This window comes from Takifugu rubripes, chromosome 7 (assembly GCF_901000725.2).
Source record: "Takifugu rubripes chromosome 7, fTakRub1.2, whole genome shotgun sequence".
NCBI classification, from domain to species: domain Eukaryota; kingdom Metazoa; phylum Chordata; class Actinopteri; order Tetraodontiformes; family Tetraodontidae; genus Takifugu; species Takifugu rubripes.
The window spans coordinates 16648223-16674147 of NC_042291.1; the positions used below are offsets into that span (position 1 = coordinate 16648223).

Below are 25925 nucleotides of genomic sequence, written 5' to 3' on the forward strand. Positions count from 1 at the left end.
GTTTTTTGTACTTTTATGCATCTTAAAATGATTTTTTTAAACTCACCTTTTGTATACATCTTGCAGGGGGCACCAAGTGCTATAAATGTCCCACTCGTGTGTGTGAGGCTGCCAGGAATTGAAGCCTTTTAATGCAATAATGGAGCTCAGCATGACTGAGCATCACTGTCTCCAACGGCCAACTCAAAATCAAAGGGAGACGCAGCGAAAGGTTTTGTTTTCATATTTAATGCATCATTCATCACTTGCACAACCTGAAGTCCTGTTTCATCTGTGGAATTATGTTGGAATTCTCTCTGAAGCATTTTAACAAGTAAAGCTTTATAGGTGGTCTCATGGACCCGTGTTTTGGAACTAATTCAAAGCACAAGTACATTTGAAACTATGTATCAGTTTAAAACCTATACGGATGCGTATACTGTCTGTATTTGCCTATGACACAATACCTACCAACATCACAACTGTTGTAATAGGCCAAACAAATGACGTGCAACAATTAGAAACCACTTTTAAAAAAAGACGGAGAAACATTTGGTCATTTAAATGAATACAGGACACAAAATACCAGAGTAACATAAAGCAATTGTAGCATATGTGGCTTGAAGATTTTGAGAAATAAAGATTACAAATGGACAGATTGCAGCAATTATTAAGGGGATGTTTTATATTTTAAACCACCTAAATAATCTGATGAACAACTGTAATTAATTGCCCTTTCAGCTGCTTCCTGAGCAAGAATCATCAGACAAACAGGACATTTGCAAATAAACCATGTCTTCAGGACAAATGCAGATATTCTATCATTCAGGCTTGATCAATTCACAAGAGCTGCAGCTCACGCAGTGGTATGTGGGGCAAACACTTCTGACCTTTAAGGGGGGCAGTGCAATTGTGACCTACAGCAGATCTGTAAAACCCCAGTGCATTTCCTTAAATCCATTAAGCATAACTGGATACATCAAAACAGTGTTGCTGCGTGTCATCTCATGTCACTGTCTTCAAGTAGAGTCACAATATAATGTGGCAGAGAAATCACAAAATCCTGCTGATGAACAAGGAACATGCGAACAGAATAGATGCTCACTGAGAACTGAAGCAAGAGCTGCACATTTAATTTCAAACTGTATCATATGTACAAGATTTATGGTCCCATAACAGCGGTCACCAACTATAGCCCTTAAAAATGGATTCCATGGGTCAGAGGACATGTAAAGATATTTAGTGTGATGCTCTCGAGAAAGAGGCTTGATAACCACTTCAAATGTGCTGCAGCTGCTCAGTTCTCAGATGGCTCATCAAGCATGGACTTCAGCTGAGCGTGCAGGGGCTCACACACAGCCTGGTAGCCTCGGGGGGTCAGGTGAAGGTAATCGTACATGTCTTGATGAGAGATGCTGCCGCTGGAATGGACAAAGCCCGGATCTACACTGAGGAAAGAGGCGTGAGGGAGGGATGATACAGCCTCCTGGACCAGTTGGTTCACCTTGGCGTTACGCTCCCGCAGTGGGTTTGGCATTTTACCTCGAGGCAGCAAACCCTTGAAAACAGAAGACATTTTATGGTGGGATGTCCGGCAAAAATGTATGCATCAATGAACACGCGTTAGCAATGCAAAACAAGTTGTTTCTACGGGTTCATATAACTGAGGACATAGTCATGAGCTCATTATCATGTGCAGACTAATGATTTATATATTTCAGACCAACAGGCATTACAGGATGGATCACAAGAACCCTACCAGCACAAGCGTCTGTGCATTAGGGAGCTTGTTCTTGATGACTTGAATTATGGCCAGGATGCCGTTGCAGATCTGCTCAGGATTGTGGCCATGATTGTTTGTGCCTACCCACAGCACAACAACCTAGAAAATCAGCAAAATTAGAACAGAATTTACTTTAGAATCTTGTGGATGATATAGTCTTGTGTGTATAGCACAATCTTCCAAAATGCAAACAAACATCACATCATTTTGATTCATATATTCAATAATGATAAAGACCTTTGGGCTGATATTATCCAGTTCACCATTGCTCAGTCGCCAGAGCACGTGCTGTGTTGCGTCACCACCCACACCGAAATTTAGGGCATGAAGTGGAGAGAACAGCTGTCGCCATATCTGCGAGCAACAACAAGGAATCATGCACTGTGCACACCAACACCACAAACAGCACAATGTGTCGTCTGTTTACCCCAAACTGGTGCATGAGCTGAATCAGAGAGTCTCCAACAAACAGGACTTCAGGTTCTTTGTCTTTGCTATCAGACACAAAACGCTGGTGCTATAAATACACGGGAAGAAGAAAAGAGTGAGACATGTGAGGCACATGTGCTGGACTTTCAGGGGAAATTAAAAAGCAATTGTACTCATTCATTTTGCTAGATTGGGGAGGGGGGACAGAAATGAGAGAGTACATTAAATCAAGGCATTAATAGTGCACAAAAAGTGCACAGTGGATCCACAATCTGTGCACAGAAGCGAACCAGATCAAAAGAAACTGACAAATAAACGCACAAACAATAAACACAAAATTAAGTCTGCATTAGCAGAGCCATTTATAAAGCCTAGATGCTCTTATTCGAAGCCATTAACACACGACAGGCATAAATAGGCACCGACTCTGAGTAATAACGTTTATTATACACACCAAAGACATCCATCGTCCATCTCCCTGGATGTCCTCGCATGGGGTAGGTGTGGCAGCTGGATTTGGATCTTCTGCATTCATGACTTGCCTTTACCTAGTCACCTAGCTGCTTTTTAAGCAGGAAAAATAATCAAGAAACCAAAAGCTTGCAACTGAAATTTGTGGTTATGTTTAATTCTTTAAGAAGTCAATGAATCAAGTTAGCTACCGAAGCTAGCGTACTTGCTGCAACAAAAGATTGATGCACTTTTAGGTACCGCTCAACTAATAACACCGAATATCAACGGAATTAATTTTTGCAAACATACTCGTATGTGGTAAAACTATTCAAGAATTTACATTCAGAAATATTTAGAATAATTATGAAATGCTCAATACCACACAATCAAAATATCGCCTTCTCCCTTTCAGATTCAGGAAGTAACGTAACCGTTTACGAAAGTACCATTACCTATGGTCGACCAGGGAATTCTACGGTTTCCGAATAATTATGATTTAATACTTTGATTGAGATTCAGTGTTAAATAATTATATGAGTGTAAAAATACATATACAAGGAGAGCTGGCCGTTTTTGTTCTGTAATCGGTAAATATCAAATGGATCTCTTTACACCCCTACTACACGCATATGTGGATTCGTCCTGATTAGTGTTCGTGGGAGTCAATGTTGCGCAAAGATCCCCCATTGCTGCGCGTTGCTGAGCAACAACTGCTGCACGACAAAGGAATAATTACGAAAGGTAAGTTCAGTTTTAAATTTATGAACTTATATGTGATAATATTTGACGGATTCAACGGTGGTATTGAATAATAGTAGTTAATGTGAAGATTATCGAGCATGCTTTATGTAAATTCCAACGAAATGTCACATTAGGAAACATCTGCGCTGATAATGAAACACATCAGGTGTTTGTTGTTAACGTTACAGATTGTTCAATCATCTTGCTGCTTCTTTTTACGATTATGTGAAGAAAGCCTTAAAATAATGTCTGTTGTATGGGATGTCGGGCGGATTTTGTCAGTTTTAAATACTTCATGCTCGTGTTTTTGTTTGTGTGTTTTCCATCTTTGAGGCTTTTTTGACACAACTGGCGGCCAACTGGTTATTTTATTACCCCAAAATTGATAATAAAAATCCAAATGTAATATACGTGCTGTACTTTTACTTCTGGTGGTGTGGATCCTGTCAGCATTTCTACTGTGGGGTAAAGTCTGCATTATGGTCCAGCTCTGGTTGAAGATATTTCCTCAGATTCTAGTTTTTGCAATGTCCCTTTAAAGCTGCTTATTGTAAATTTCATTGCCTGGAAAGCCGCAAAAGCTAAGGAAATGGTGTGATCTACGTCTGTACTCATGTATGATTATGTGCTCTGAAATGTCTTTGCTTCCTTGAAAATGCAGTTTGCAAAAGGCCTTAGATTGGAAAGATGTCACAGCACAAAAGAAAGCAACCCTCAAAACATCTGTAGCTGAAGCTTTTTAGTCAACCTACCATTTACACTTGCTGACGGTTATGTTAGTTCATTCATTTTAACTTTGACTACAAGTTGCAAATGTCCACGTAGTGATGAACTGTAAAGAAATAGTTGAATTATATGAAGCAAGCCAAGGTCATGGGTCACATTGCAACAACTAGCTTTTCTTCTAAACCAATGCAGGTTAGTTACTATCCATTATTTCTTTCCCACAGCACTTCAGGACTGCATATAGTCTTTAGACAACCAACTGCAGCACAAACAAATGTGCAAATGACTTCCTCAGAGAAACAAAAGTACAATATTTTCAACAAGCAATTCAAAAATACAGAAAAGTCAACATTTAAAGATGGCAAGCATTTTTCCAACTTCCACAACATGCATGAATGCCGCAAACTGAAGCGCCTGAAAAGCCACAGAGAGAGGAATCGGATCAGAGGCTGTGGCAAAAAAGCCCCAAAATTCTGTTCACCGCATCGACAGTGTCGCCATCGGAGCAGCAAGGACATGGCGTATTTTCACAGCTGCTGTCATCACTCGTCAAGGAGAAACGCGCCTTCCTCCTGTACGGCTGCTGTCACGAAGGAGCCAAGTGTCATCACAGAAAGTCGCCTGATTGGACATCAGGGCCTCTTCAATCACGAGGTGAAGTCTATTGACATCGAACGCTTGTTAAGTGAGCAACGGAAAATGGAGAGAAGCAAATTAGCAGAAAGCACCGCGCCGCATTGGTCTTCAGCCTCTCGTGGGAGCATGGCTGGAGACACGGAGAAGTTGGTGCTGTTTGAGCATAAAGACGTTGGAGCTTCAAAGTCTCACGATGAGCTCTGTGACAAAGAAAAAGGCAAAAGTCAAAGGTTAGCACCCACACTTGAGGACAGACCGCACCAGGTTCCTCCAGAACCGTCATCTGAAAGCTGCAAGAGTCCCTCCTCAGCCAACCACAGCGACCAGGTCAAGGTCAGAAGGGTCAAACTCAGGCAAGCCCAACATCTCACATCTGTAAAGGACAGAGAGACACAGCTACTGTCCACTGCTCAAAGACAGGAAACTAAGACATCCGACAGGAATGCAAATGAAACGGTTTCTTCTGAGGAGTGCACACCAAAGAACCAGGAGTGTGCTGGCCTCCATAGCCAAACGTACAGCCTCAGCCCAGTCCGACCCCCCAGCTCCAGGTCGGCCGAGAACGTTGACTTGCACCACACAAGCGGAGAGCCTGGCTGCAGTGTAGCTCCGTCCGTGGGGACGCTGGCGGCAGCGTTGTGTCACCGTCTCAAGTTCCCATTTCTGAAACAGAGGAGTCTGGTGGAAGAGAGCAGGCAGGTCCTGTTGAACGCCCTGCAGGAGCGGGACGGCCCCCAGGTCCAGGAGAACCTTCTGCAGGGCTGGACTTGCTATAGCTTTGATTCCAGTGGGGAAAAAGCTGCTCTGCACCAGGAGGAAGCCACTGCAGATCAAGATGAGGCAAAAGGCCCCAAAGGTATGCTCGTGCATTCCAGTAAATAGTGCACGTAAACAATACAGTTCATAGAAATTATGCAATGTATAGAAATCTGTGAATCACAGTATTAACATTGTAAATTAGAATTCATGGTATGCCTACATTGTATTGGTACATGTTGACTTGTGTGTGTCATATTTGGAAGGTTCTAGCCTTTCGAAGCTTTTTTGTATGAATTTGTGACATTTTCAGTCCGTAACCCTTTTTTTGCAGAGGTGTTTGCATCGTTAATCCCTGAAAGTCCTCCGTGCTTTGAAAGTCCAGCTAACGCAACACTGAAAACGAGGAGAAGCAGGCATTTCAGCTGGAAGTCCAGCCCTCACTTAGCCTGCAACACAAACCAGGTAGGAGTTGTTTATTCTTATTCTTCATTTGCATTTTTTTGTTTTATTCTTTTTCTGTAATACTGAAATGAGTTTTCTGTGTGATGCAAAGGTCAGGCCAGTGGAAACCTTCGGCTTTCTGGATAATATCTTCAGCTGCACACATTCTCCTGAACTCTGTATGAACTTTGAACCATTCGGAAGTCCAGCCAGGGAGCATTTGTTCACTCAATCTCCTGCTTCATCCTGGAGAGAAAAGCCACCAGCATCTCCACACTGGGGAGACACATTCAACTGGCCAAGGAGCAGAGAAAACATCCGATTTGACTCCTTGAGCCAAACCAGAATATTCGGCGAGAGCAGAAGCAGCAGGTCTCACTACAGCAAGTCGCCTTTCTTTCTCGACCAACCAGGGCCACAGCCCGTACACCGGCCCGCCAACTGTCTTCAAGATCAAGTCCCTTTTGACATTGAAACATACTCTTTAGTTGCCAACTCTGCTCAGTTTAAGCATCAGCAGCAGGAACGTCACTTCCAGGCTTTCCACCAAACCCTCCCACCTTTAAGTTGCTTTCCCCACACGTCTCGCCTCACTGACATGGATATTTACCCCCCTTCATGTGTGCTTGATAAAGAAGCCCCGCCATATTCCACAAGCCTGGAGCCATGGTCTTTCCCTCCAATGAGACTTTACTGAAGGGTCGTAAAACCTGTGATACTCTGTAATAGAATAAAATAAATGCACAGTTTTTTTAAAGGCATAAGTTTTCATGAACAGAAGCACTATAATGGAAATGTCAGAAAAACATCTTTAGTCAGTAAATTAGTTTTCAAAATTCATATTATTTTGTTACAAACCTTATGCGATGATTACTAAATGCACAAATATACTGTACATGCTCAGTAGAAACAAATGCTTTCACATTATTAAATATATGCTCAAATCAAAAATAACATTTCCTGATCCTCTTCCTGGAATTCTTTCCATTCATTAAACATGCAGTTAAGCTTCACAGCATCAAAGATTGTTAAAGAAGCAAGAACAAGTTTTCATCACACATGATTGTCTGATGCGTCAGCGTCCTCTTTATTAGCCACACGTGTCCCCTTTTCTTCAGTTTCAATTCTGCTGGTCGTTCCTATCGCCCTGCGCAGCTGACTCCAGAACAGGCCCTGTGCCTGCGGGGGGTTGGTGCACTCAGAGCCAGGCCATTGCAGATAAGTCTTTTTCAACATTACTTTCCTCATTCGGTGATAAGACGACAGCTGCCTCTCTGAGATTGGCTCTAGGAGCACAAGCAGGAGGACGTCCCGGTGCTCATCGAACAGTCGGTAGCTGGCCAGCTGAATCTCCAAAGAACACCATTCGCTGCTCAGGAAGTTCCTGCTCACCACACAAATGGTTTTGCGGCTGCTGTACACAGCAGACACGATGTTGTCGATGATGTAACGACCCGGCTCAAAGTCTCTGTGGTGTAGGCAGATTTTAAAAGATGATCCATTTCCTTCAAGGTTGGGCAGCAGCTCGTTCATTACCCACAGCTCATCAGAGGAGTTGTAGGAAATGAAGGCATCGTATTTGCAGTTTTCTTCCTTCTCCCTGAGCCTGCGCCACTGCTCACTGAACCAGGAGCGGAACACGTAGTAGCTGTACTTGATCTTCCAGTAGAGTTTAACATAAAGCAACGGCCAGACTGTGAAGAGAAAGATCCACGGCGCCGTGCAGAAGAACAGGTACTGCCCAAGATCGATGTTGCAAACGCTGGTGTCAAAGTTGAAGAATTTGACTTTTGGATCATGTGGGCAGGGCAGACTGTACAGGTAGATCATCTGGACCTTCTGGTTGTTTACGGTCCAGTTTCTCAACAAGCTGTTCTCACAGGTGCAGCTGAGAGGAACGTTGCGGATGTCAAGGTACTGGAGCTTGGTCAGACTTTGCAGCACAGTGACAGGAAAGGTCTGCATTACGTTGTGATTTAGTTGAATCTTTTTTAGCTGTGAAATGTTCCCAAAAACCTCAGTAGAGAGGTTCTGGATGCCCATGTTTTCTACAGTCAGGATGGTCAGGTTTGTCAGATCTTTAAAGATTCCTGCTGGCAAATGGGTGGGGCCAACACAGCAGTTGTCCAGTGACAGGAAGTTTAAGTGTTTCAGATCCCTGAAAACATCAGCAGCAAGATAAGAGATCATGTTGTTTTTGACATACAGCGACCTGAGGGAGTATAGGCCCCGGAACAAGGTACGGGGTAAAATGTGAAGGCCATAAGGCTTCTGCTCATCCAACTTCAGGTCCTCGAGTTTTGTTAGATTCACAAACGGAGAAAAGTTCACGTCCTCCTCGAAATGAATCATGTTTTGTCGTAAATCAAGAGTAGTGAGTGTGTTTTGAAATATGTGATAGGCGGAACTGTCTATTGTTTGTAGATTGTTTCCATCAAGGTAGAGTTTGGACAGACGTTCCAATCCACAAAGACCAGATGGTTCAAAATGGGTAATTTTGTTGCCGCCGAGGTCCAGAGTAGTCAGATTTTTGAGATTCCGGAAGGTGTTGTTGAAAATGACAGAAATTCGATTGTTGCGGAGGTTCAGGATGTTGAGGTTGAAGAGGTCTTCAAAGGTGTCTGCGAACAAATCGCTCAAGAGGTTATTGTCCAGACGGAGAGTAGAGAGTTGCCGGAGTCCGCTGAGAGCTTTTTGATGAAGAAACGCGATGGTATTTATGTTGAGCCAGAGTGTTTTGAGATTTGGTGTGTGATGGAAAGCGTGAGAGTTGACAGAGAGGATTCTGTTGTAACGGTACCTCAACTCTTCAAGCTGCCTAAAGGGGTCTTCATCTTCACAGGTCGGGAGGGAGGAGTAGTGGTTATGCTCGGCGATAAACGTTGTTATCTGTCTCTGCTCCTTTAGAAACTGAAGACAATCAGACTTTTTCTGTCCAACTTTGGAAAGATCCAAGGTCTTTGTGATATTGGGACAGTGGGCGAGTGTGTTAGCCGTTAGAGTCTCAATCTTGTTACCAACCAGGGTCAGTTTGGTTATCCTGCTCAGCTTTCTTTTTAACAACTTGCAGAGTTCGACGAGTTTGGCTTCGGTGTTTAGATGTGTGCTCGTGAAATCAACGTGCCCCGCATGGATGTCGCTGTTTTGGATGAACTCCACTATGTTGACCTTCGTGGAACGCAACCGCAGATAATTTATTCTTCTTAAATTCACCCCTTCTAATGCTTTTGTTGGCAGCTCAGAATTGTAGGACAAATCCAGGATCTCAATGGATCCAAGAAAGCTGGGCTCACATCCCAGCGTGGAGAGGTTGTTTCTGCATAAGTACAGCCTGTTGAGAGACTCGGGGAGAGACACGTTCGAGTGGCTGAGTGACGTCAGTCTGTTAAAGCAGAGATCGAGCAAAGTCAGATTCTTCAGAGAGGACACAGCCATGGCGATTTCAGAAAAGTTTGTTAGGTAGTTTTGTTTTATGATTAAAGTATTAAGATTAAAGAGATGACTGAATATTCCGTGAGGGAGACGCTTTAAACTGTTGTTTGTCAAAGACAGGAAGGTTAAGTTGTGCAGGTCGTCGAACACAGACGTGCTGAGCTCTGGGATGTAGTTGAAGGACAGATTTAGAGACTTGAGTTGATGCAGCCCCTGGAAAGCAAACTGATCGATGACCCCCAGGTGGTTGTGATCCAGTCTGAGTTGTTGAAGGTTCCGCAGATGAATGAAGCTCCTGTCAGGAATGTGCGACACGGGGTTAACGGCGATGGTCAAGTCGAGGGTAGAGTGAGGCAGGTCTTTTATGATGTCACCAAGGATATATTGGTTTCGATGGATGCATTTGAACGTCTTTCCTTTTGAAAATTCGATGCAGTTGTGGAAGCTGTAGCCGCCGACGAGCCGCGTAGCACAAAGAAGAACTGTGACTGACAACAGCGGGAAACTAAGACTCCACATTTTGTTCCGACGTCGTCCACAGGAAGTATTGCTCAACGCTTTTGCTGCTTGTTTAAAGATGGAAAAGAGAAATCCACCAATGTTCAGTATGAGACTGTAACCTGAGGACAGAGGGCAGAATACCAGGTTACCAGGGTTCTGGTCAAATGCCTGTTTAACAATGTGTCACTTCCCACTTTCTTAAAATTTAAGAGAAAAAGTGTGGGCTCCTGTAAATTAGGTGATAGAAACCAAAGTGTTTTTTTGTCAAAAACATCAAACTAAATGTTTTAGCAAAATTCTTTCTGTAGTTATTGGCAACATCAACAGAAACTTGTGTTATCGTACAGGATTCTCTGGTGAAAAAGACTGTCTTGAGGATTCACTGGTAAATATTCCTTGAGTTTCGAAGCAATTTCACTTGGTTTTATTGAGATGAAAAACGTAAGCGTTGACTAAATGCTGTAACTGTTAGACTTTATTGTAGATTAGAGATTAAATAAATATGATGGACTTGCCTGTGTCAACGGCGTATTTCTTGTGACATTTCCCTCCAGTGAGCTTCTTGTTCCAGCGATAAAATAAACCCTGACTGTAAAAGAGGAACATATGTTTCTGTTTCTCTTCCTAACATTTTCAGCAGGAGCCAACTAAAAAAAATGTGAATTTAAAAAGAAAAACAACTGGAAATACAACAGAAGAGTGTTCCTTAAAACGAAGAGGGGAATAGTGAAACCTGTTTTTGCAGAAGCAACATAAAAAGGGACACATCAGGTTTACCAGCATATTCTCTATGACTTTAATATGTGTTTATTTAACAATATTGGGTACAAAAACAAGTGTTGATGTCAGGAAACGTCGCTCACCTATGATGAAATGAAAAAACAGATTTAACATGAGCATTTTTACCACCAGGCCACAAAGCAGGAGTCCTTCAATCATCCCCAAACAGGCACTATAATTAAAGACAACAAGTTTTAGGCATTCTTTAGCGTTTCCTGAAATGAATAGAGCGAGATCGTTAGGTGACTTTTCTCATACTTGGCTAGATCCCCACTGTCATCCAGAAAGCAAACGAACATAACACCAAAACATCTTGTGTGTCTTGAATAAAAGTTTTAAATGAAGTGAATCATGCCAGTCATTACAAATATGGTGCACGTCTTAGGAACAACACGTGGATTATTCCATACGTGTGTGTGGAGAGAGGCTGTGTTTGACAGCTAGTTTCCACATGTCCAAGGTTTGTTTATGGAAGTTGGCAAACTCAACCTGCAGTTTACGTGAGCTAAAGTTACATGACAGCATCAACTTTACACCACATTTATTATTGCAAAGCGGTGAAAAACTATTGATTTTGAATATAATATTGATATCCGACAACAGCAAGAGCCAGTTTCCTTTTCCGTTAGCAGTAGCGGCAGCTGAGGAGGAGCCAGTCGAGATGAAGAGCGACGCCAGCGACGCCTTTCATCACGAAGGAGGACTTTGACTAGCTCAGGAGGATCATCAAACTTTGGTTGATGACAAATCTTCTTGGGGGATAAATATTAACAGAATAACCGGTTGTGTAACTAGTAACTAGTAACAGACTTGAGCAGAAATCTCAGAATTGCTCTCAGACTTCTTCTCAATCTCCAAGTGTTCTCTTCAGGTGAGAGAAGCTTGTCAAAACTCACAATCATTCAAACCAATAGGCAAGAAAGGACTAATGACAGAATGTTCAGCTTGAGAAACATTTCTCCAAGAGAGAGAATCTCCAGGTCTTCTTCTATAGATAGCTCATTCCTAGAACTAAAACCAGAACTGATTTAAGATGGAAGACAAAGGCTTTAAAGGCCTTCGCTCACATGACATACACATCTTCATTTCCAGTCTATAGGTTTCACATTTCCTTCCATAGCTCACCCAATAGGGCTCAGTTCTTCTTCAGTTAGAAGCAGGAACTGGGGCGGGAGTGCCACGTGTCTGGCACGTCTTGTCTCCACGACCAGAGGTCGACCCCCACTTATACATGCAAATGTACAATGTGTCTAAATTTCACTGCCAACATTGCTCAGTTTTCTGGAAACCAAGACAAGCTGTAATGTGTGTTTACAGAATAATAGGCCAACTAAAATATGATTACACGATGGATTAAACTCTGTTTGAATGTCAAAATGTTGGTTCTCTCGTTAAAACTTGTTGTTGCTTATTTTAATAGGATACAATCATCTCCGGGCTGAAACTGCTCACTTCTTTCTGCCCACATCGGAGAAGGTGGAAGTAAAACCTGTGCCTACGGTCTTGGGCTCCCAAATGCCTAAAAATGATGCTCACAACTTCTGTTTGAAAACCATAAGAGAAGTTTATGGCGTTTACACTGTGCAGTTATTTCAGAGTTTCTAATACAAACAAGAAGCTCAGTAAGTCTGAGAAAATTACCCCAAAACACTAGAAAAGGCAGAAACCTGTGTCATTTCTACTCTTCTAAATGCTTTATGCTACCAGATACACCTCCTGTTATGCTGCTGATTTACACTTTGTGTTCATAAATATCGGTAATAATAAAAGTTTTAATGAAGTCATTTGCATCAGAAGAACATCTTTTATTCTGTTAGGTGCATTTTTACAGATCAGCGTCATCACATCAAATCAGTTTGCTAAAGATCCTAAAAGGCTGTTGTGTAAGATGATACAACGAAACAAGTCTGTTCGCTGTTAAGTTTATTTCTGTTACAATAACATCAAGATACGTAATACAGTGAAGAAAACTCAAATTCTTGTCCGTTCAGCACTTCCACTTCTTGTTTAGTCCATCTAGTTAAAAAGCTGCTTCTGTTCCCATATAACGTAAAGTTTACACCAAATAAAGCAAACCTCCCATTTTTGTGTTCTCGTGATCCAGGTGAGCCTTTTTCTAGCCTCTCTGGAAGAGAAGCGAGGTCTTTTAAAAATAAATCAATAAATCACAGTCACACGTTCCACTGCTGTGTTTTATTGTCTGGAACCTGCAAAGATTCAGTTCCTGAAATTCTAACTTCTTCTTTCTTCTGCACTCATCTTGTAGATGTGCGGCACCGATGGACTCAAAATAAAGGATGTTAGTGTAACGTGTAGATGCCGTGCTGCCGTGACTGCGAGCGTTTCAGCTGAATCCTCCACATCTCCAATTAATATGGAGGAAATGACACTGAGCACAGATTACTTGGTGAGTAGACGCAGGAACTGTGCACACACGTGCACATCATTTCTGAACAATGATTTGTGATTGTTAATTATATTTAATTATATTTATATTATTGTTAATTATAATTGCGATTGATAATTTGTGATACACAATTAGAAATGTTTATCTCACTGTATACTAAGTATCACTTACAGTCATTTAAAACATCGGATATTATGGATATGATGACATATGTGCAGTATAATATAATGTGATTGTGAAATAACTGAACATTTGTCCAGAGGAAGCAGTTGAAGAAAATAACATCCTGATATTTTAAATCATTCACATACTGACTGCAGTGAAAGTGACAGAATAACTGGTAATTCAGCAGTTTATTGGATAAACAAGTTCTCCGACCAAATGAAGTCAGCCAAGTGCTGCTCCTGTATAAAAGTGGGAATGGACACCACTTTATTTTTGTACAGGCTGAAGCCTTCAGGGGAGAGGGGGACACATCCTGAACAAGTCGCCCGCTAACAGCACACCGATGATTAGAAAACACATATTCTTTCTTATTTTGGACTCTGATCAATCTGTTTAGCCTTTAAGGCTAGAAGGCTGAGAATTTATGGGATTGGTTGGGTGCATTTCCACTGCAGGAAACAGTTCCTGTAAAGTTTCTGTCCTCAGATAACGCACCTAATGATATCTGCAAGATCCAAGCTAACAAAAAGAGTTTTTGTTCTCTGAAGGAATAAACAGGAGGTGATTCTCTCAATATTGTGCAATAAATGTGGAAAAGCTCGTTGTACATTAACCTGCTATTAAACCCATGGATGGATGGATGGATGGATGGATGGATGGATGGATGATGGATGATGGATGGAGGGGATGGATGGATGGATGGATGGATGATGGATGGATGGATGGATGGATGATGGATGGATGATGGATGGATGGATGATGGATGGATGATGGAGGGTGAGCACACAGGTATCTCCACTCCCGTGTGCTCCTCTGGCTGGAGGATCTGACAGGCTTCTCCTTCTGGATGCTGATCTTTCCTCTTGTCCCGTCTGGTTTTGTTGTTATTTTTTTTCTACATGTTAAAATCAAGAATCAGTTTCGTTCATAAATCCGAGCAACGCTTTTGTTAAATTCCCATTTTCCTCTTGGAACGTGCCTTTTCCTTCTCCCAACAGCACGACTATGTGGGCTATGGGGACTATGAGGACTATGGGGACTATGGGGACTATGGGGACTACGGGAACGCCACTCCGTCCTCTGACTCCAGCCACATGGCGCCCTGCCCCCAACAGGACATCTACAGCTTTGCGCAGAAGTTCTCCCCAGCCGTTTACGGTCTGCTCTTCCTGCTGGCCGTCGTGGGCAACGTGCTGGTGCTGTGTGTGATCCGACGCTACCGGAGCTCTCAGCGAGGACGGGGAGGTGGCTTCTCCCTGACCGACACCTTCCTCCTCCACCTGGCCGTCTCTGACCTGCTGCTGGCCTTCACGCTGCCCCTGTTTGCCGTGCAGTGGGCCCATCAGTGGGTCTTTGGTTCGACGATGTGCAAGATCTCTGGCGCTCTCTTCTCGCTGAACCGCTACAGCGGCATCCTCTTCCTGGCTTGCATTAGCTTCGACCGATACCTGGCCATCGTTCACGCCGTCAGCTCGGGGTGGAAGCGCAGCACCTGTCACGCCCAGGCGGCATGTGCGCTCATCTGGGCTGGGTGCCTGGTCTTGAGTGGCGTGGACATTGCTTTCAAGCAGGTGGTGGACCCAGCCGCCCTGGGCCATCATCAGGGGCTGCTCTGCCAGGTGTGGATCCCTAGGAACGCCATTCACTGGCAGGTGACCCTGCAAATGATCAGTGTGGTTCTGGGGTTTGGATTACCCGTGTTCATCATGCTCTACTGCTACATCCGCATCTTCAGATCTCTCTGCACTGCCAGCCGCCGCCAGAAGCGCAAGTCCCTCCACCTCATCATCTCGATAGTGTCGGTGTTTGTCCTGTGCTGGGCGCCGTACAACGGCTTCCAGCTGGCGGACAGCCTCCAGCTGTTCGGTGTGGTGGACGGGGGCTGCCTGTACGGCCGCGTGTTGGACATCGGTATTCTGGTGACGGAGAGTCTGGGGCTGTCACACTGCGCCCTCAACCCGCTTCTTTACGGCTTCGTGGGGGTGAAGTTCAGAAGAGAGCTGGCCAAAATGTGTAAGGAGCTGCTGGGGAGGAGAGGTGTGCTGGGGCAGGAGGAGTGGAGGGAGCGGAGGCTGAGGAAGACAACCAGCTCTTTCTCCTCTCCAGAAATGGACACGTCTCACTCAGTCATGGTGTGAACTCTAAATCGGACTCTTTCTGCGACGACAGGATGTTCCTCCGATGCCTGCAGGCCTGTATGGGCGAAAGGTGCAGCTTACCACACATATGCTCATGTTTTGCTCTTTTGGTTTAAAGTGTGTAAAATAAAGTGCTGATCCGCTCATGTACCCGATTTATAAAGATGATCTGCTATCTTGTGAAACATGTGGATCCGGGGAAGAGCTTCGTCAGCGGTTGAGGCGTTGCACGGCGCCTTCTCCAGCACGCTCACACGTTATCGAGCAGAGGAAACGGTGGTTTCGAAGTTCTGTCGCTTCTGTCGGGCCTCTTTCATGACTGACGCAGTTCTCAGTGGAGGGTTTAACATTTCCTGTCTTCAATTCCAAAAAAGAGGAAATTAAACAGACTCACTTCGAGTCTCAAATTATACAGACGTTTTTCTAATAAAGTTGTTTTTGGAAGAAAAACTAGATTGTGTGTTGGTGCTCTCATTAAATGTGAATGTGTAGATAAAGAAACACGATTGTGTGAAATAAGGGATTCACATTCATGATTAACTATATTGGAAACAAAAGAGTTGTGTTGCAGTCAGGGGTCCATTATACTGTCCACCACACACTGTCAGTCATAAGTAAAATGAATAAAACTTACTTTAAATTCAAAAGTTCTCAATGAGATGACACACGATAATCTAATTAATCTAATTATTGTGTACAATACTGTAGAAAAGGTCACATAAAGCTGAGATGTGGGGAAATGTATTAAAAGGGGAACAAACTTGAATGTTGCAACTTACAGGGGCCCACACACACACACACACACAGACTCACACACACACCATTTGCTGGTGGGGACTTTCAGGGGGAACTAACTCGGTGGGACTTGGCTCCACAGACAACTGAGTCAGCAGCTCAGACCAAAGAGCTTTTTATCAGATATTAATCTGGCTTCAGTTCCAGGCTGCCTGGTCTTTCTCCAGGTTGGCTCCTAAGGTCCAGGCTGCTGGAGGACTTCCTGTGATGCACTGACCACACACTCCTCTACCGCTGGGTCACGTGTTTCTTTCCCTCCTCCCGATCCTCAACCTGGAGATGTTCATTATTTACAGCTACTCTTCCAGCCTGGGCCTGATGGCTGCATCACCTCTTCTGCCTCATCACCTTTACTCAGTTACTCTGGAAGACCATGTGGCCTTCTTCCATGGCTCCAGAGTCCGATCATCACGGAAGCCTTTTTCCTGATTGGTATTACTGGTTTTCGTACACAGCTGTTCAGTCCCAATCCCGTGTGTGGAAATGTGCTTACTTTCACTATTAAACAAAGTTCTACTGTTGTCCTCCTACAGTCTGATGATGTTTCAGTGATCGCCCACCACGATCCTTCAGGATTTCTTTCTGACCACTTTTCATTTCCTCAAAGGAGATGGTTCCCCACAATCCCTCCAGTTTTTAATGTTTCTAGTTCTTAACCTGACTTTAGTTATTTCTACAATCTCTTTCGACACAGACATCACCAACAGGATGATGGGTTCCACAGGTTTACTGACTGACTGACCGACTGACTGACTGACTGACTGAATACACACGCCCCCTCTAGCGGAATGCAGGTGTCAGTGCAGCCACCAGGCTTTTGCCTTGCGCCTCCTCCGCCGCGTCATTTGAGAAAATAGACACGCGGGTTTTGAGCGATATGACCGCCAAAATAAAGCAACTGCGATGTAAAATAATTATCTAAAACATTCCCGTCGGTGTCATCTCGTGTCCCGTGTTAGTTCATCGGAAACAAAGTGTGATGATCATCCTCCCAAACTTTATCGTTATTCTACTCTCTCACGAGTTACTTTTATATTAGAAGACGCATTTTATTTTGAAAAGAGGCTCATCCATAGCACCATTTCTTTTGTCATCTGGCAGTCGCAGTGTGTGTTCAGCCAAGTGTGCCTGATCTCCGTGTTGTTGGGGATGTCCGCCTTTGTTGACTTTGGTTCTCCTCGCCCAGTCGGGAGGGTGGAGAAGTGAGCGAGTTGGTCCTCCTGCGTCCGTGTTGGGAACTAATTTAGGCGTCGGTGGTCGCATCATTTTGTTGCTTCGGATTTGTACTTCAGGTGTGTTCCCAAATCTTTAAACCTGCGCCTGCTGCTGACGGCTTAAAGTGGCTGAAGAGGCCGCATGAGAAAACTTTCTTTCTTTTGCTGCAAGATTTGGGAAGCGCTCGACAGCTGCGGCGCGTCGCCGTGCGTCGGTCGGTCGGTCGGTCGGTCGCTTCCTCCCTGCGCTGCTGTTCGCGACCACAGACACTACAGACTCCTGTCAGTGCTGGTGGTGGAGAAGAAGGCGCGGACAGGCTGCGTTTACAAGAAACGTGGACTTTTATGGTAAGCGAGAGTGAAAGTGCGCAACCGTCAGAAGTCCAAATTGTTTTACAACGTCTAATGACGACAAATGGTTAATGAGCCACTGGTTAACTGTGGGGCACCTTGAGAACTAGTTAGAGACAGTGTTTCAGATCTTTGCAGCACAGTGCATGTATCAGCGCACAGAAATGCGCGTGATCGTTGAACACGCTAAACTGTTGCCTTGGTGGCGCGTTCCCACCGATATTACGTAAGCAGAGCCTGCTGCTATTTAAAGTATGTGCGTGACCCCAGGACCTAGGGTGGTTCCCCTTCAGGCGCACTCCGATATTGCCTCACCGAGTGAAGCTACATATAAAGCCTGGTCACCGGTTGAAGTGGACACACAGGAACTATTGAGCGCTGGTCTCCAATTCTCTGTTTCATTCCTGCTCTTTATTCGGTTGTTTTTTTTCCTCACAGATGGATTTTGAAGTGGATGGTGATGGATTATTCAAGCACAATGACACCTACGAGTATGATAGCAACTATGAGTATAAAGATGAGGTTGCGGTCGGGGAGGTTCCTGCGGTGGTGCTCCCTCTCCTGTACTCGGCGGTGCTGCTTGTGGGTCTGCTGGGGAATGGACTGGTCCTGACCACTCTGTTCCGAAAGAGGCGCTCCTGGAGCATGTCGGACACCTTTGTCCTCCACCTCTGCATCGCAGACGTGCTGCTCCTGTTGACGCTCCCTCTCCGGACTGCTCAGGCTCTTCAGCACAGTCGGTCGGAGTTTGGAATAATTGCTTGCAAGATCAGCACCGTTCTTTTCTATGTAAGTCTTTATCTTTCTCACGTCTCCATGACGGGAGACAGTGGGAATGCTTTTGGCTTTTCTCCATGTAATCGTTTGGCCGACTGAGGCCGTTGTTCTTCATACTGTTGAGTAAAGATTGCAACATTTCTGGGAAGAGGAGAAAGTGAAAGTGATTTTGAGAAGATGGCCTTGAGTCTAAGCCTGCTTTCTTTCTCGTAGGTCAACTTCTACTGTGGGATCTTTCTGCTGGGCTGCATCGTTCTGGATTGCTACCTGTCCTGCTGTCGTGCCACCAAATTCTACTCAGCTGGCAGACCCATCCTCGCTCATGTGACCTGTCTGTGTGTCTGGATCTGCTCCCTCCTCCTAGTTACCCCCAAGTGGATTTTTGTGGCGGCTTCGAATGGTCCCGGCAACGATAAAACGTTGTGTTTTGAGACCTATTCTGCATCGTCCAGTGTCGGGCAGCTGGTGTCGCGCCTGTTCCACCACATGCTGGGGTTCCTGCTGCCCGCCGCCGTCCTGATCATCTGCTGCTCTTGTGTGGCGCTGCGACTGCACAGCAGCTCCGCAGAGCTCCAGAAGCAGAGGGCCTTCACGGTCATCTCGTGCTTGGTGGCCGTCTTCCTCCTCTGCTGGACGCCTTACAATATCACGCTCATGGTCGACACTCTTAGAGGCAGATCTGAGGAAACTGGGAATTCCCAGGAAACGCCTGTGATGGTCACGTCTGAGTTTGGCTACATCCACACCTGCCTCAGGCCGCTGGTGTATTTGAGCCTGAGCGCAGACTTCAGGACACAGGCGGTGGCCCTGCTGAGGTGCACGCCTGCTGAGCCTGTGGCCTCGCTGTGGCGTTTGGGAGTGGGCGAGGAGGACCAAACGCAGCAGAATCACAAGGACGGGGAGCAGGCGCAGATGACGAGCGGTGATCATCAGATGCAGTCGAGCCAATGTTGAGGAATGTGAAAGGAAATGAAATGGGATGACACATCATCATCATGTGTTTGATGACTTCATTCTGTTAAATACTGAGAAACCTATTTTTATAATGATGACTTCACAACATTTTTATGAAAGAGTCAAATCATGGTACTGTTTAACTGTTGTTTTAGATGCTATTAATATGTGAACCATGACTGTTGCTATTGTATTACGGTACTATAGAATATTTTCCTCAGTGGGTTCGATATTTCTACTAAATGAATATGCTATTTTTCAAAATGACCTTAAACAATCAACAGAGTTTCTAACCTTGTGTTTGCACATTATCGTCCGTCACAAGAGGACATAAATTCCCTAGATTGCGAGGTACCCGCGTGCTCATGTGTTGCAACTGACAGAACTTCCCCTGAAGAATCCCACAAAGGCTTTTTGTATCGTCAGTGTGTGTGTGTGTGCGCATGTGTGCAGGGTGATCCACAGTATGACACAGGCAGGTGGTGATGTCATCAGTCAGGTGACAGTGGAGTGGGAGGAGTCTGACCTGCTAGTCTGCTTGGCTGGATTCAGTAGCAGAGTGATTGTTTTCAGAGTGACGAGGATAAAAGCTGCTACTGTGCACAGCCTGCAACAAGTTTTTGATGAGTCTATAATTAACACGCGTGACGCAGGTTCTCTGAAAGTATGACGCATTGTGGGATTGGCCTTTAGAATACTGTGATCATGTTGAACGGAAGAACGCCACTGTGCCATAATTAGACTTGCCTGTGAAAGCTGATGGCTCTTTTTTCATTTATTTTCTTCCTTAAATATCATGTTTTGCTGGTGCAAAAGGGAATAAATGCATTTTGAAAGCATCGTAACATAATTGTAATTATATTGTATTGTAATTAACCCTAACCCTATCCTTTAGTATTAACTCCTGCATATTTCATTATTAAGGTTGTTAAACCGCCTCATTTGGATGAAATTGCAACAGCTGTGCTCTTTACTTCTCACCCTCTCTGCAGGTGTGTGTCATGGCCTGTGTGTTTGGGGCCTTTTGTTTGGGGTTTCTTTTCCTGGTTCTCTCACTAGGGGGCGTCATTGATTCACCTTGGTACCAGCGGCTGGTGACGTCACGCCTGCTGCTGGTTACCAATCAACACTCTTCAACTGCCGCTGCCTCCCGATGACGAGCGTCTGATCGTTTTTCTGTAGTAAACGAGGGTCAGTGGTATTTCGTCGTGTTCCGTCCCTTCAAGTAACTTTTCCCGTTTTTCTGACGTCTTCCTCGGTCACCACGCGCTCCTCATCATCATCTCAACATCCTGCCTTAAATGTGAACGATTCTGCTGAAAGCGCTTCGGTGTGCAGTGCATATATAATAAATCCTATAACCTACACGGTTTAAGACTGTTCATCCATCTATATGATGTCTGACATTCCCTGAAGTGTGTGTCTGTGTGTTAAGTGACCTCATTATTGTGTTCATGTAAAAAGAGCAGGAAGGCTCCAGGTACCCGTCAGTGTACGAATGTGCAATACACGCTAATATTTGAGAAAATTCTTATCTTATAAATTATTTATTTTGCACATAAATTCCAAAGCGAAACATTAATGCGTCATATTGTAAAGAATAGAAAAACAGGGAAAATAAGGCCAGGACCTGCTCAAACAAAGCTTTGCTCACATTTACAGCTGTTTCCCAATGACATGAGAGCAACAGAAAACTGGAAGCAAGCAGCCACATCTTACAGGACTCTCCAGGAGAGCAACCACCGTCCATCTCCATCTTTCTCTCCTCTCTTTCAAACAGCCACGGTGGAGGTTTCGGCAGACTCGGACCAAATGGAACTTCTCCTGCTGCTGACAGTGGACTGGAGCCTGCTGGTCTTCACCCTGCAGCCCAGAGCGCTCAGGAGCGCCAGGAGCTGACGCCTGAACTTCACTCCCACGAATGCGTAGAGGATGGGGTTGAGGCTGCAGTGCAGGTAACCCACAGTAGAGGTCACCGTCATGGCTTTCCCCAGAGACATCTTCATTCCACACTCAGTGTTGCTACGGGAAGATTGAAGCGTGTCCACCATGAGGGTGATGTTGTACGGCGTCCAGCAGAGGAAAAACACTGCGACCACAGTGACGATCACCCGGATCGCCCTTTGCTTTTGGAGGCCCTGGGAGCCGCATCGCAGCCGACGCAGGATGCCGGAGTAGCAGAAGACCATGACGGCTGATGGCAGCAGGAACCCCACCAGGTGGTAGGTCAGCCGTGAAGCCAGCCACCACCGACTCTGCTGCTTAGGTCCATCTCCGGTGGAATCATCGGACCAATAACCAGACAAATAGTTGCGAACGCACTTGGTTGTCTTCTGCCGGTTGTCCACCACCGCCTCCAGAAAGATCATGTCTGAAATGGAGAGCAGTAAAGAGAAGAGCCAGGCCACCAGGCAGCTGGTGTGGACCACCCAGGGCTTCCTGCGCGAGTACATCTGGGTGGCGTGGACGATGGACAGGTACCGGTCCAAACTGATGCAGCCCAGGAGAAAAATCCCACAGTAGAAGTTGATCTGATGATACAGAAAACAGACTTTATGCGTTTAATGTTTTATGAATGCATCTATCACTGAAGATGCAACAGGACGTTCTCCTGCATCGCCCTGCTGAACATCTCCTACCATAAAAACAGATCCAGTGATCTTGCAGAGAGGGGTGCCGAAGGTCCAACCGTCGGCTTGGGCAGCCTGCGCGGCCCACATGGGCAGAGTCACCAGCAGCAGCACATCCGTCAAAGCCAGGTGAAGAATGAAGGTATCGGTCACACTCCAGGTCCTCCTGCTCTGGACCAGAACCCCCAGCAGCAGTACGTTCCCCAGGACCCCGACAACAAATGTCAGCGAGTACAGAACCACGATGAATGTGGCCTCGAATTCCTGGCTGTCTGTCAGGTCACACACTTGACCCACGGGGCAACAGTCCTCATAAGCCGTGCCGTTGCCAGAGAGGTTCTGGAATATATCCAAAAAGTCAGAGAGCTCTCCAGGACTCAGCTTCTCAACGTCCCCCATCAGTAGCTTCTACACAGGAGAGGGAACATGAACAGAACCTTAATTTAGTGTGTGTACATTGGCTACATCCACTTTAAATTCACTATGTGCCACCATGTGGCTTAGCAAGGCATTTTCCTTTAATGTCTGTTGGATAGTAGAAAAGGTAACCAGGTGACCAGGTAACCAGGTAACCAGGTGACCAGGTAACCAGGTAACCAGGTAACCAGGTAACCAGGTGACCAGGTGACCAGGTGACCAGGTAACCAGGTGAAACGACTGATGCAGGACCAGTGAAGGAGAAGTTGGAGAGTAGCCAGAGCGCGACCTTTAACCTGTGAACAGATGTGACGGTGAACGTGTGACGGTGAACGTGTGCAGGTGAACGTGTGCCGGTGAACGCGTGCAGGTGAACGTGTGACGTGTGACGTGAACGCGTGCCGGTGAACGTGTGCAGGTGAACGTGTGCAGGTGAACGTGTGCAGGTGAACGTGTGCAGGTGAACGCGTGCCGGTGAACGCGTGCAGGTGAACGCGTGCAGGTGAACGTGTGACGTGAACGTGTGATGGTGAACGTGTGACGGTGAACATCTTCTGAGCTGTACCCTCGTATCACTTCTGATGGTGGCTGAGTGTCGTGCTTCCTGCTTCCTGCGCTGTGTCATTGATGCTTCTCGCCCTGGCCAGAAGAGGGCGCTAGTGGACCTAGTTTAGGCATTTACGCTACTGGCACATGATAGCTGATGGCTGATTTAAATGAAGCTATTCTTTTTCTTTTTTAATGTCTGTGTAGGTTCTCAATCATCCAGGTCATCGTATCCAAGGTAGTTTTCTATGTCAACTGGACTGGGTTTCTTCTCTTGAAGACGTTTCGCCTTCTGTTGACATAGGAAACTACCTTGGATACGATGACCTGGATGATTGAGAACCTACACAGACATCTTGCATCACATTTTGGGAAAGATACCCTTCGTTTCTTTTTTAATGTTTCCTCGGTTGTGCATCTCATCATTATTAATATTATTAATCTTGTTATGATCAGAAGCAGAAGCAAGAACACAGATCTGGTAAATACTGTTATTAGTCAACCACTACCTGTAACCCTGAGCCAAACATCGGTGAGCCGAGGGTAGAAACTCAAACACCACATAAAAGCGTCCTGGACTGAAGATTTGATAACCTGGATCCTGCACAAGAGTGACGCCTGCAGCCTCAAACCGCCTTTTCTGTCACCTTTCCATCAGATCGCAAACTAGCATCAATGAAACCGTGCGCTATGAGAAGAAGCTCATGATTACAACTGTTGACATTTAAAGAATAAATTCTAATTTAATTTTGGTGCCCTTCCTTTCATCAAACCAAAAAACAGCCTCATGGCAGCAGTGCTGAGTTCAGCAGAAGTTAGAGCACGGTCATTATCAAGGTGATTTAATCTCACTGTTTTATCTTTAATGAACTGAACATTTTAAAAAATCCGATACATCAAAGCTACAAACGACACAGAGATGAAATGATGTTTGAATCAACACGTACCAAAAGTGGAATCTTCTTCTGTCGTGAACAGGTTTCAGCGAGCTGCCGGTCGAGGTAAAACTGTTAGTTTCTTATGACACATGCACACGCGCGCGCCCACACACACACACACACACACACACACACACACACACACACACACACACACTATTCATACTTGCTGCAGAAACGCCGTCATTACAAGATGATGTGAAAGCGGAGCGACACGAGCCTTTGACATTTCAGGAATTGTGCAGGTGGGGGGGAATTAAGCGGAATTAGGAGGAATTAAGCACACAAACGCACAAAGTTGTGGCTTTTCTTTCTATTCTATAGAGTACGGATGTTCTCGCTGATCCTGGGTGGGTCATATGTGATCGATAGGAAACCTTTCCTGTGTGTGTGTGTGTGTGTGTGTGTGTGTGTGTGTGTGTGTGTGTGTGTGTGTGTCTCCTGTGATGGGCTGGTGGCCTGTCCAGTCCTCCTTTGTGTCCTCTATAATCACACGTCATCTGTTTCTATCCTGTCTGCTTTTATAGTTGTTTTTTTTATCATTTCAGAGTTGCTCTTCATTCTCTGATGTTCTGGTGTCAGAGAGTCGACGTCGTCCCTCCAGGAGATGCTGCCTGCTCACTTCATGACAACCACATTCGTGCGCTGCTTCTCCTAAACCGGCCTTTAATGCAGAAAATGTCCAGTAGTTTTTCCATATTTTCCACATGTCAACTTAATGTGGTATTTAATTGCTTTAATGCCTCGAATTATTCAGTCTTCTCTCGACCTCTGTGTCCTGATCTGCTCTCACACAAAAAGGTTTAGGAAGGTCTTAAATTACAAATGTATTTTTACTCAGCTGTGTTCTGAAAGTGCCTGACAGGCTGGTCCCAGTCGACAGGAATTTGTTTTTCCCATCCCGTTCTGGGAGCGTCGGACACCCGAGCACGTGTCAAAGAGCGACGAGGTCGTCATGGCATCAACAGGAAACTGGCTCAGCTGCTTTTTTAAACTGTAGTATCTGACCCGCTCTGTGCAGGCCTTTACGTCTGAAAGGCCGCATTGTGTTGAGCAGGCAGCCCAAGCACCATAGCAGGACACGCTCCACATGTGTGGAGATGACACAGGAGCCTGTGGGCCCCTGGTTGTTCTCCATATGAGGATGTGTAGCATGAAGCCTTTTCAACATTTCCTTTTTTGGTACTAACTGAACGCTATACCATTGGGTTGGCCATACTGTATATCGTGAGGTCATCAGAAAAGAATGTGTTTACTTGGCTGTATAAGGAGGTGTCGATGAAGACACCTCGGAGTTCTTCACCATCGGGACCACGAAACCTCCCTCGGACACCTGCAGCGTCCGATTGATACCTGACTGTTCTCTCCGATAAACATCTTTGATAACCAAGTCGGTGTCTGCGAAGCTTCCTTCCTCATCAACACACCTCGGCAACCACCAGGAGAAGATTCACAACAAAACTTTTATTTAAGAATAGAATCAGGTAGAAAGCTGCTCAGCACATGAATGAAAAGTCTAAAACGACCCTTAACTGAGCACCAATAACAGCACAGTTGTTAGACTTTAAACTACGGGTGTTTGTTGATGTCAGCTTTTCCTCATCACACCTTTAACACATTACTCAGTCTGTATTTCATGCAAAATGACACCTGCGGCTGTTTGTTTCTTCTTCAGACGTTTCTCCTCAGCTACACTCATTTCATGTTCCTGTTTTTTTTCACACCTTTTTTTTCTCCGCTTCCATTTTTCACAGTCTTGCTGCACCGTGCTGGCGGAGGGCGAACATCTGTGGACTCATTGTTTTCAGAATGTGTTTTTATTGCGTTTTTAAATTTAAATCTTTTATTTCACTCTTAACATTTTGTACTTTTCTCAGGCTGCAGAGATTTACAAACCATGAAACCCTGGACGGTATCATTTTATTTCAGTTGC

At 45.1% G+C, this 25925-nt stretch overlaps 6 protein-coding genes across 15 annotated transcripts; 3 read left to right on the plus strand and 3 right to left on the minus strand.

The window, feature by feature from the left end:
• Positions 1–206: 206 nt before the first annotated feature.
• pafah1b3 (platelet-activating factor acetylhydrolase, isoform Ib, gamma subunit) lies at positions 207–3233 on the minus strand. Of its 5 annotated transcripts, none has more exons than XM_011605943.2 (6): positions 3097–3233; positions 2646–2751; positions 2190–2279; positions 2000–2116; positions 1739–1861; positions 207–1537 (listed from the first exon to the last, which is right to left on the minus strand). In XM_011605943.2, the coding sequence occupies exons 2-6, from the start codon at positions 2724–2726 to the stop codon at positions 1277–1279; spliced, it is 672 nt and encodes a 223-aa protein (XP_011604245.1). In that variant the 5' UTR covers positions 2727–2751; positions 3097–3233; the 3' UTR covers positions 207–1276. The 5 variants fall into 5 exon arrangements, with proteins under 5 accessions (XP_011604245.1, XP_011604246.1, XP_003966390.1 ...); XM_011605944.2 differs by having other exon boundaries at positions 2646–2754; XM_003966341.3 differs by having other exon boundaries at positions 2646–2754; positions 3024–3161.
• A 19-nt stretch (positions 3234–3252) lies between these two features.
• prr19 (proline rich 19) lies at positions 3253–6901 on the plus strand. 2 transcript variants are annotated; one of them, XM_011605938.2, is made up of 4 exons: positions 3253–3385; positions 4336–5603; positions 5838–5968; positions 6060–6901. In XM_011605938.2, the coding sequence occupies exons 2-4, from the start codon at positions 4394–4396 to the stop codon at positions 6642–6644; spliced, it is 1926 nt and encodes a 641-aa protein (XP_011604240.2). In that variant the 5' UTR covers positions 3253–3385; positions 4336–4393; the 3' UTR covers positions 6645–6901. The 2 variants fall into 2 exon arrangements, with proteins under 2 accessions (XP_011604240.2, XP_029694755.1); XM_029838895.1 differs by lacking the exon at positions 3253–3385 and having other exon boundaries at positions 3432–5603.
• tlr21 (toll-like receptor 21) lies at positions 4816–10795 on the minus strand. Of its 4 annotated transcripts, XR_003888855.1 has the most exons (4): positions 10396–10795; positions 7007–9999; positions 6558–6667; positions 4918–4947 (listed from the first exon to the last, which is right to left on the minus strand). XR_003888855.1 is itself a non-coding variant. In XM_029838166.1 (3 exons), the coding sequence occupies exons 1-3, from the start codon at positions 10484–10486 to the stop codon at positions 4936–4938; spliced, it is 3096 nt and encodes a 1031-aa protein (XP_029694026.1). In that variant the 5' UTR covers positions 10487–10795; the 3' UTR covers positions 4816–4935.
• cxcr3.2 (chemokine (C-X-C motif) receptor 3, tandem duplicate 2) lies at positions 7666–15826 on the plus strand. 2 transcript variants are annotated; one of them, XM_029838900.1, is made up of 3 exons: positions 7666–7681; positions 12927–13067; positions 14231–15826. In XM_029838900.1, exons 2-3 carry the CDS (start codon positions 12927–12929, stop codon positions 15368–15370), a joined length of 1281 nt encoding a protein of 426 aa, XP_029694760.1. In that variant the 5' UTR covers positions 7666–7681; the 3' UTR covers positions 15371–15826. The 2 variants fall into 2 exon arrangements, with proteins under 2 accessions (XP_029694760.1, XP_003966389.2); XM_003966340.3 differs by lacking the exon at positions 7666–7681 and adding an exon at positions 12748–12764.
• Positions 15827–17244: 1418 nt separating this feature from the next.
• On the plus strand, positions 17245–20823 carry LOC101079894 (C-X-C chemokine receptor type 3-like). The gene is made up of 4 exons (XM_029838903.1): positions 17245–17457; positions 17552–17727; positions 18169–18519; positions 18721–20823. Exons 2-4 carry the CDS (start codon positions 17725–17727, stop codon positions 19459–19461), a joined length of 1095 nt encoding a protein of 364 aa, XP_029694763.1. The 5' UTR covers positions 17245–17457; positions 17552–17724; the 3' UTR covers positions 19462–20823.
• An 85-nt stretch (positions 20824–20908) lies between these two features.
• On the minus strand, positions 20909–24155 carry cxcr3.1 (chemokine (C-X-C motif) receptor 3, tandem duplicate 1). Its single transcript, XM_003966338.3, has 3 exons — positions 24002–24155; positions 22101–22499; positions 20909–21992 (listed from the first exon to the last, which is right to left on the minus strand). The coding sequence occupies exons 2-3, from the start codon at positions 22488–22490 to the stop codon at positions 21234–21236; spliced, it is 1149 nt and encodes a 382-aa protein (XP_003966387.1). The 5' UTR covers positions 22491–22499; positions 24002–24155; the 3' UTR covers positions 20909–21233.
• Between the last annotated feature and the right edge of the window lie 1770 nt (positions 24156–25925).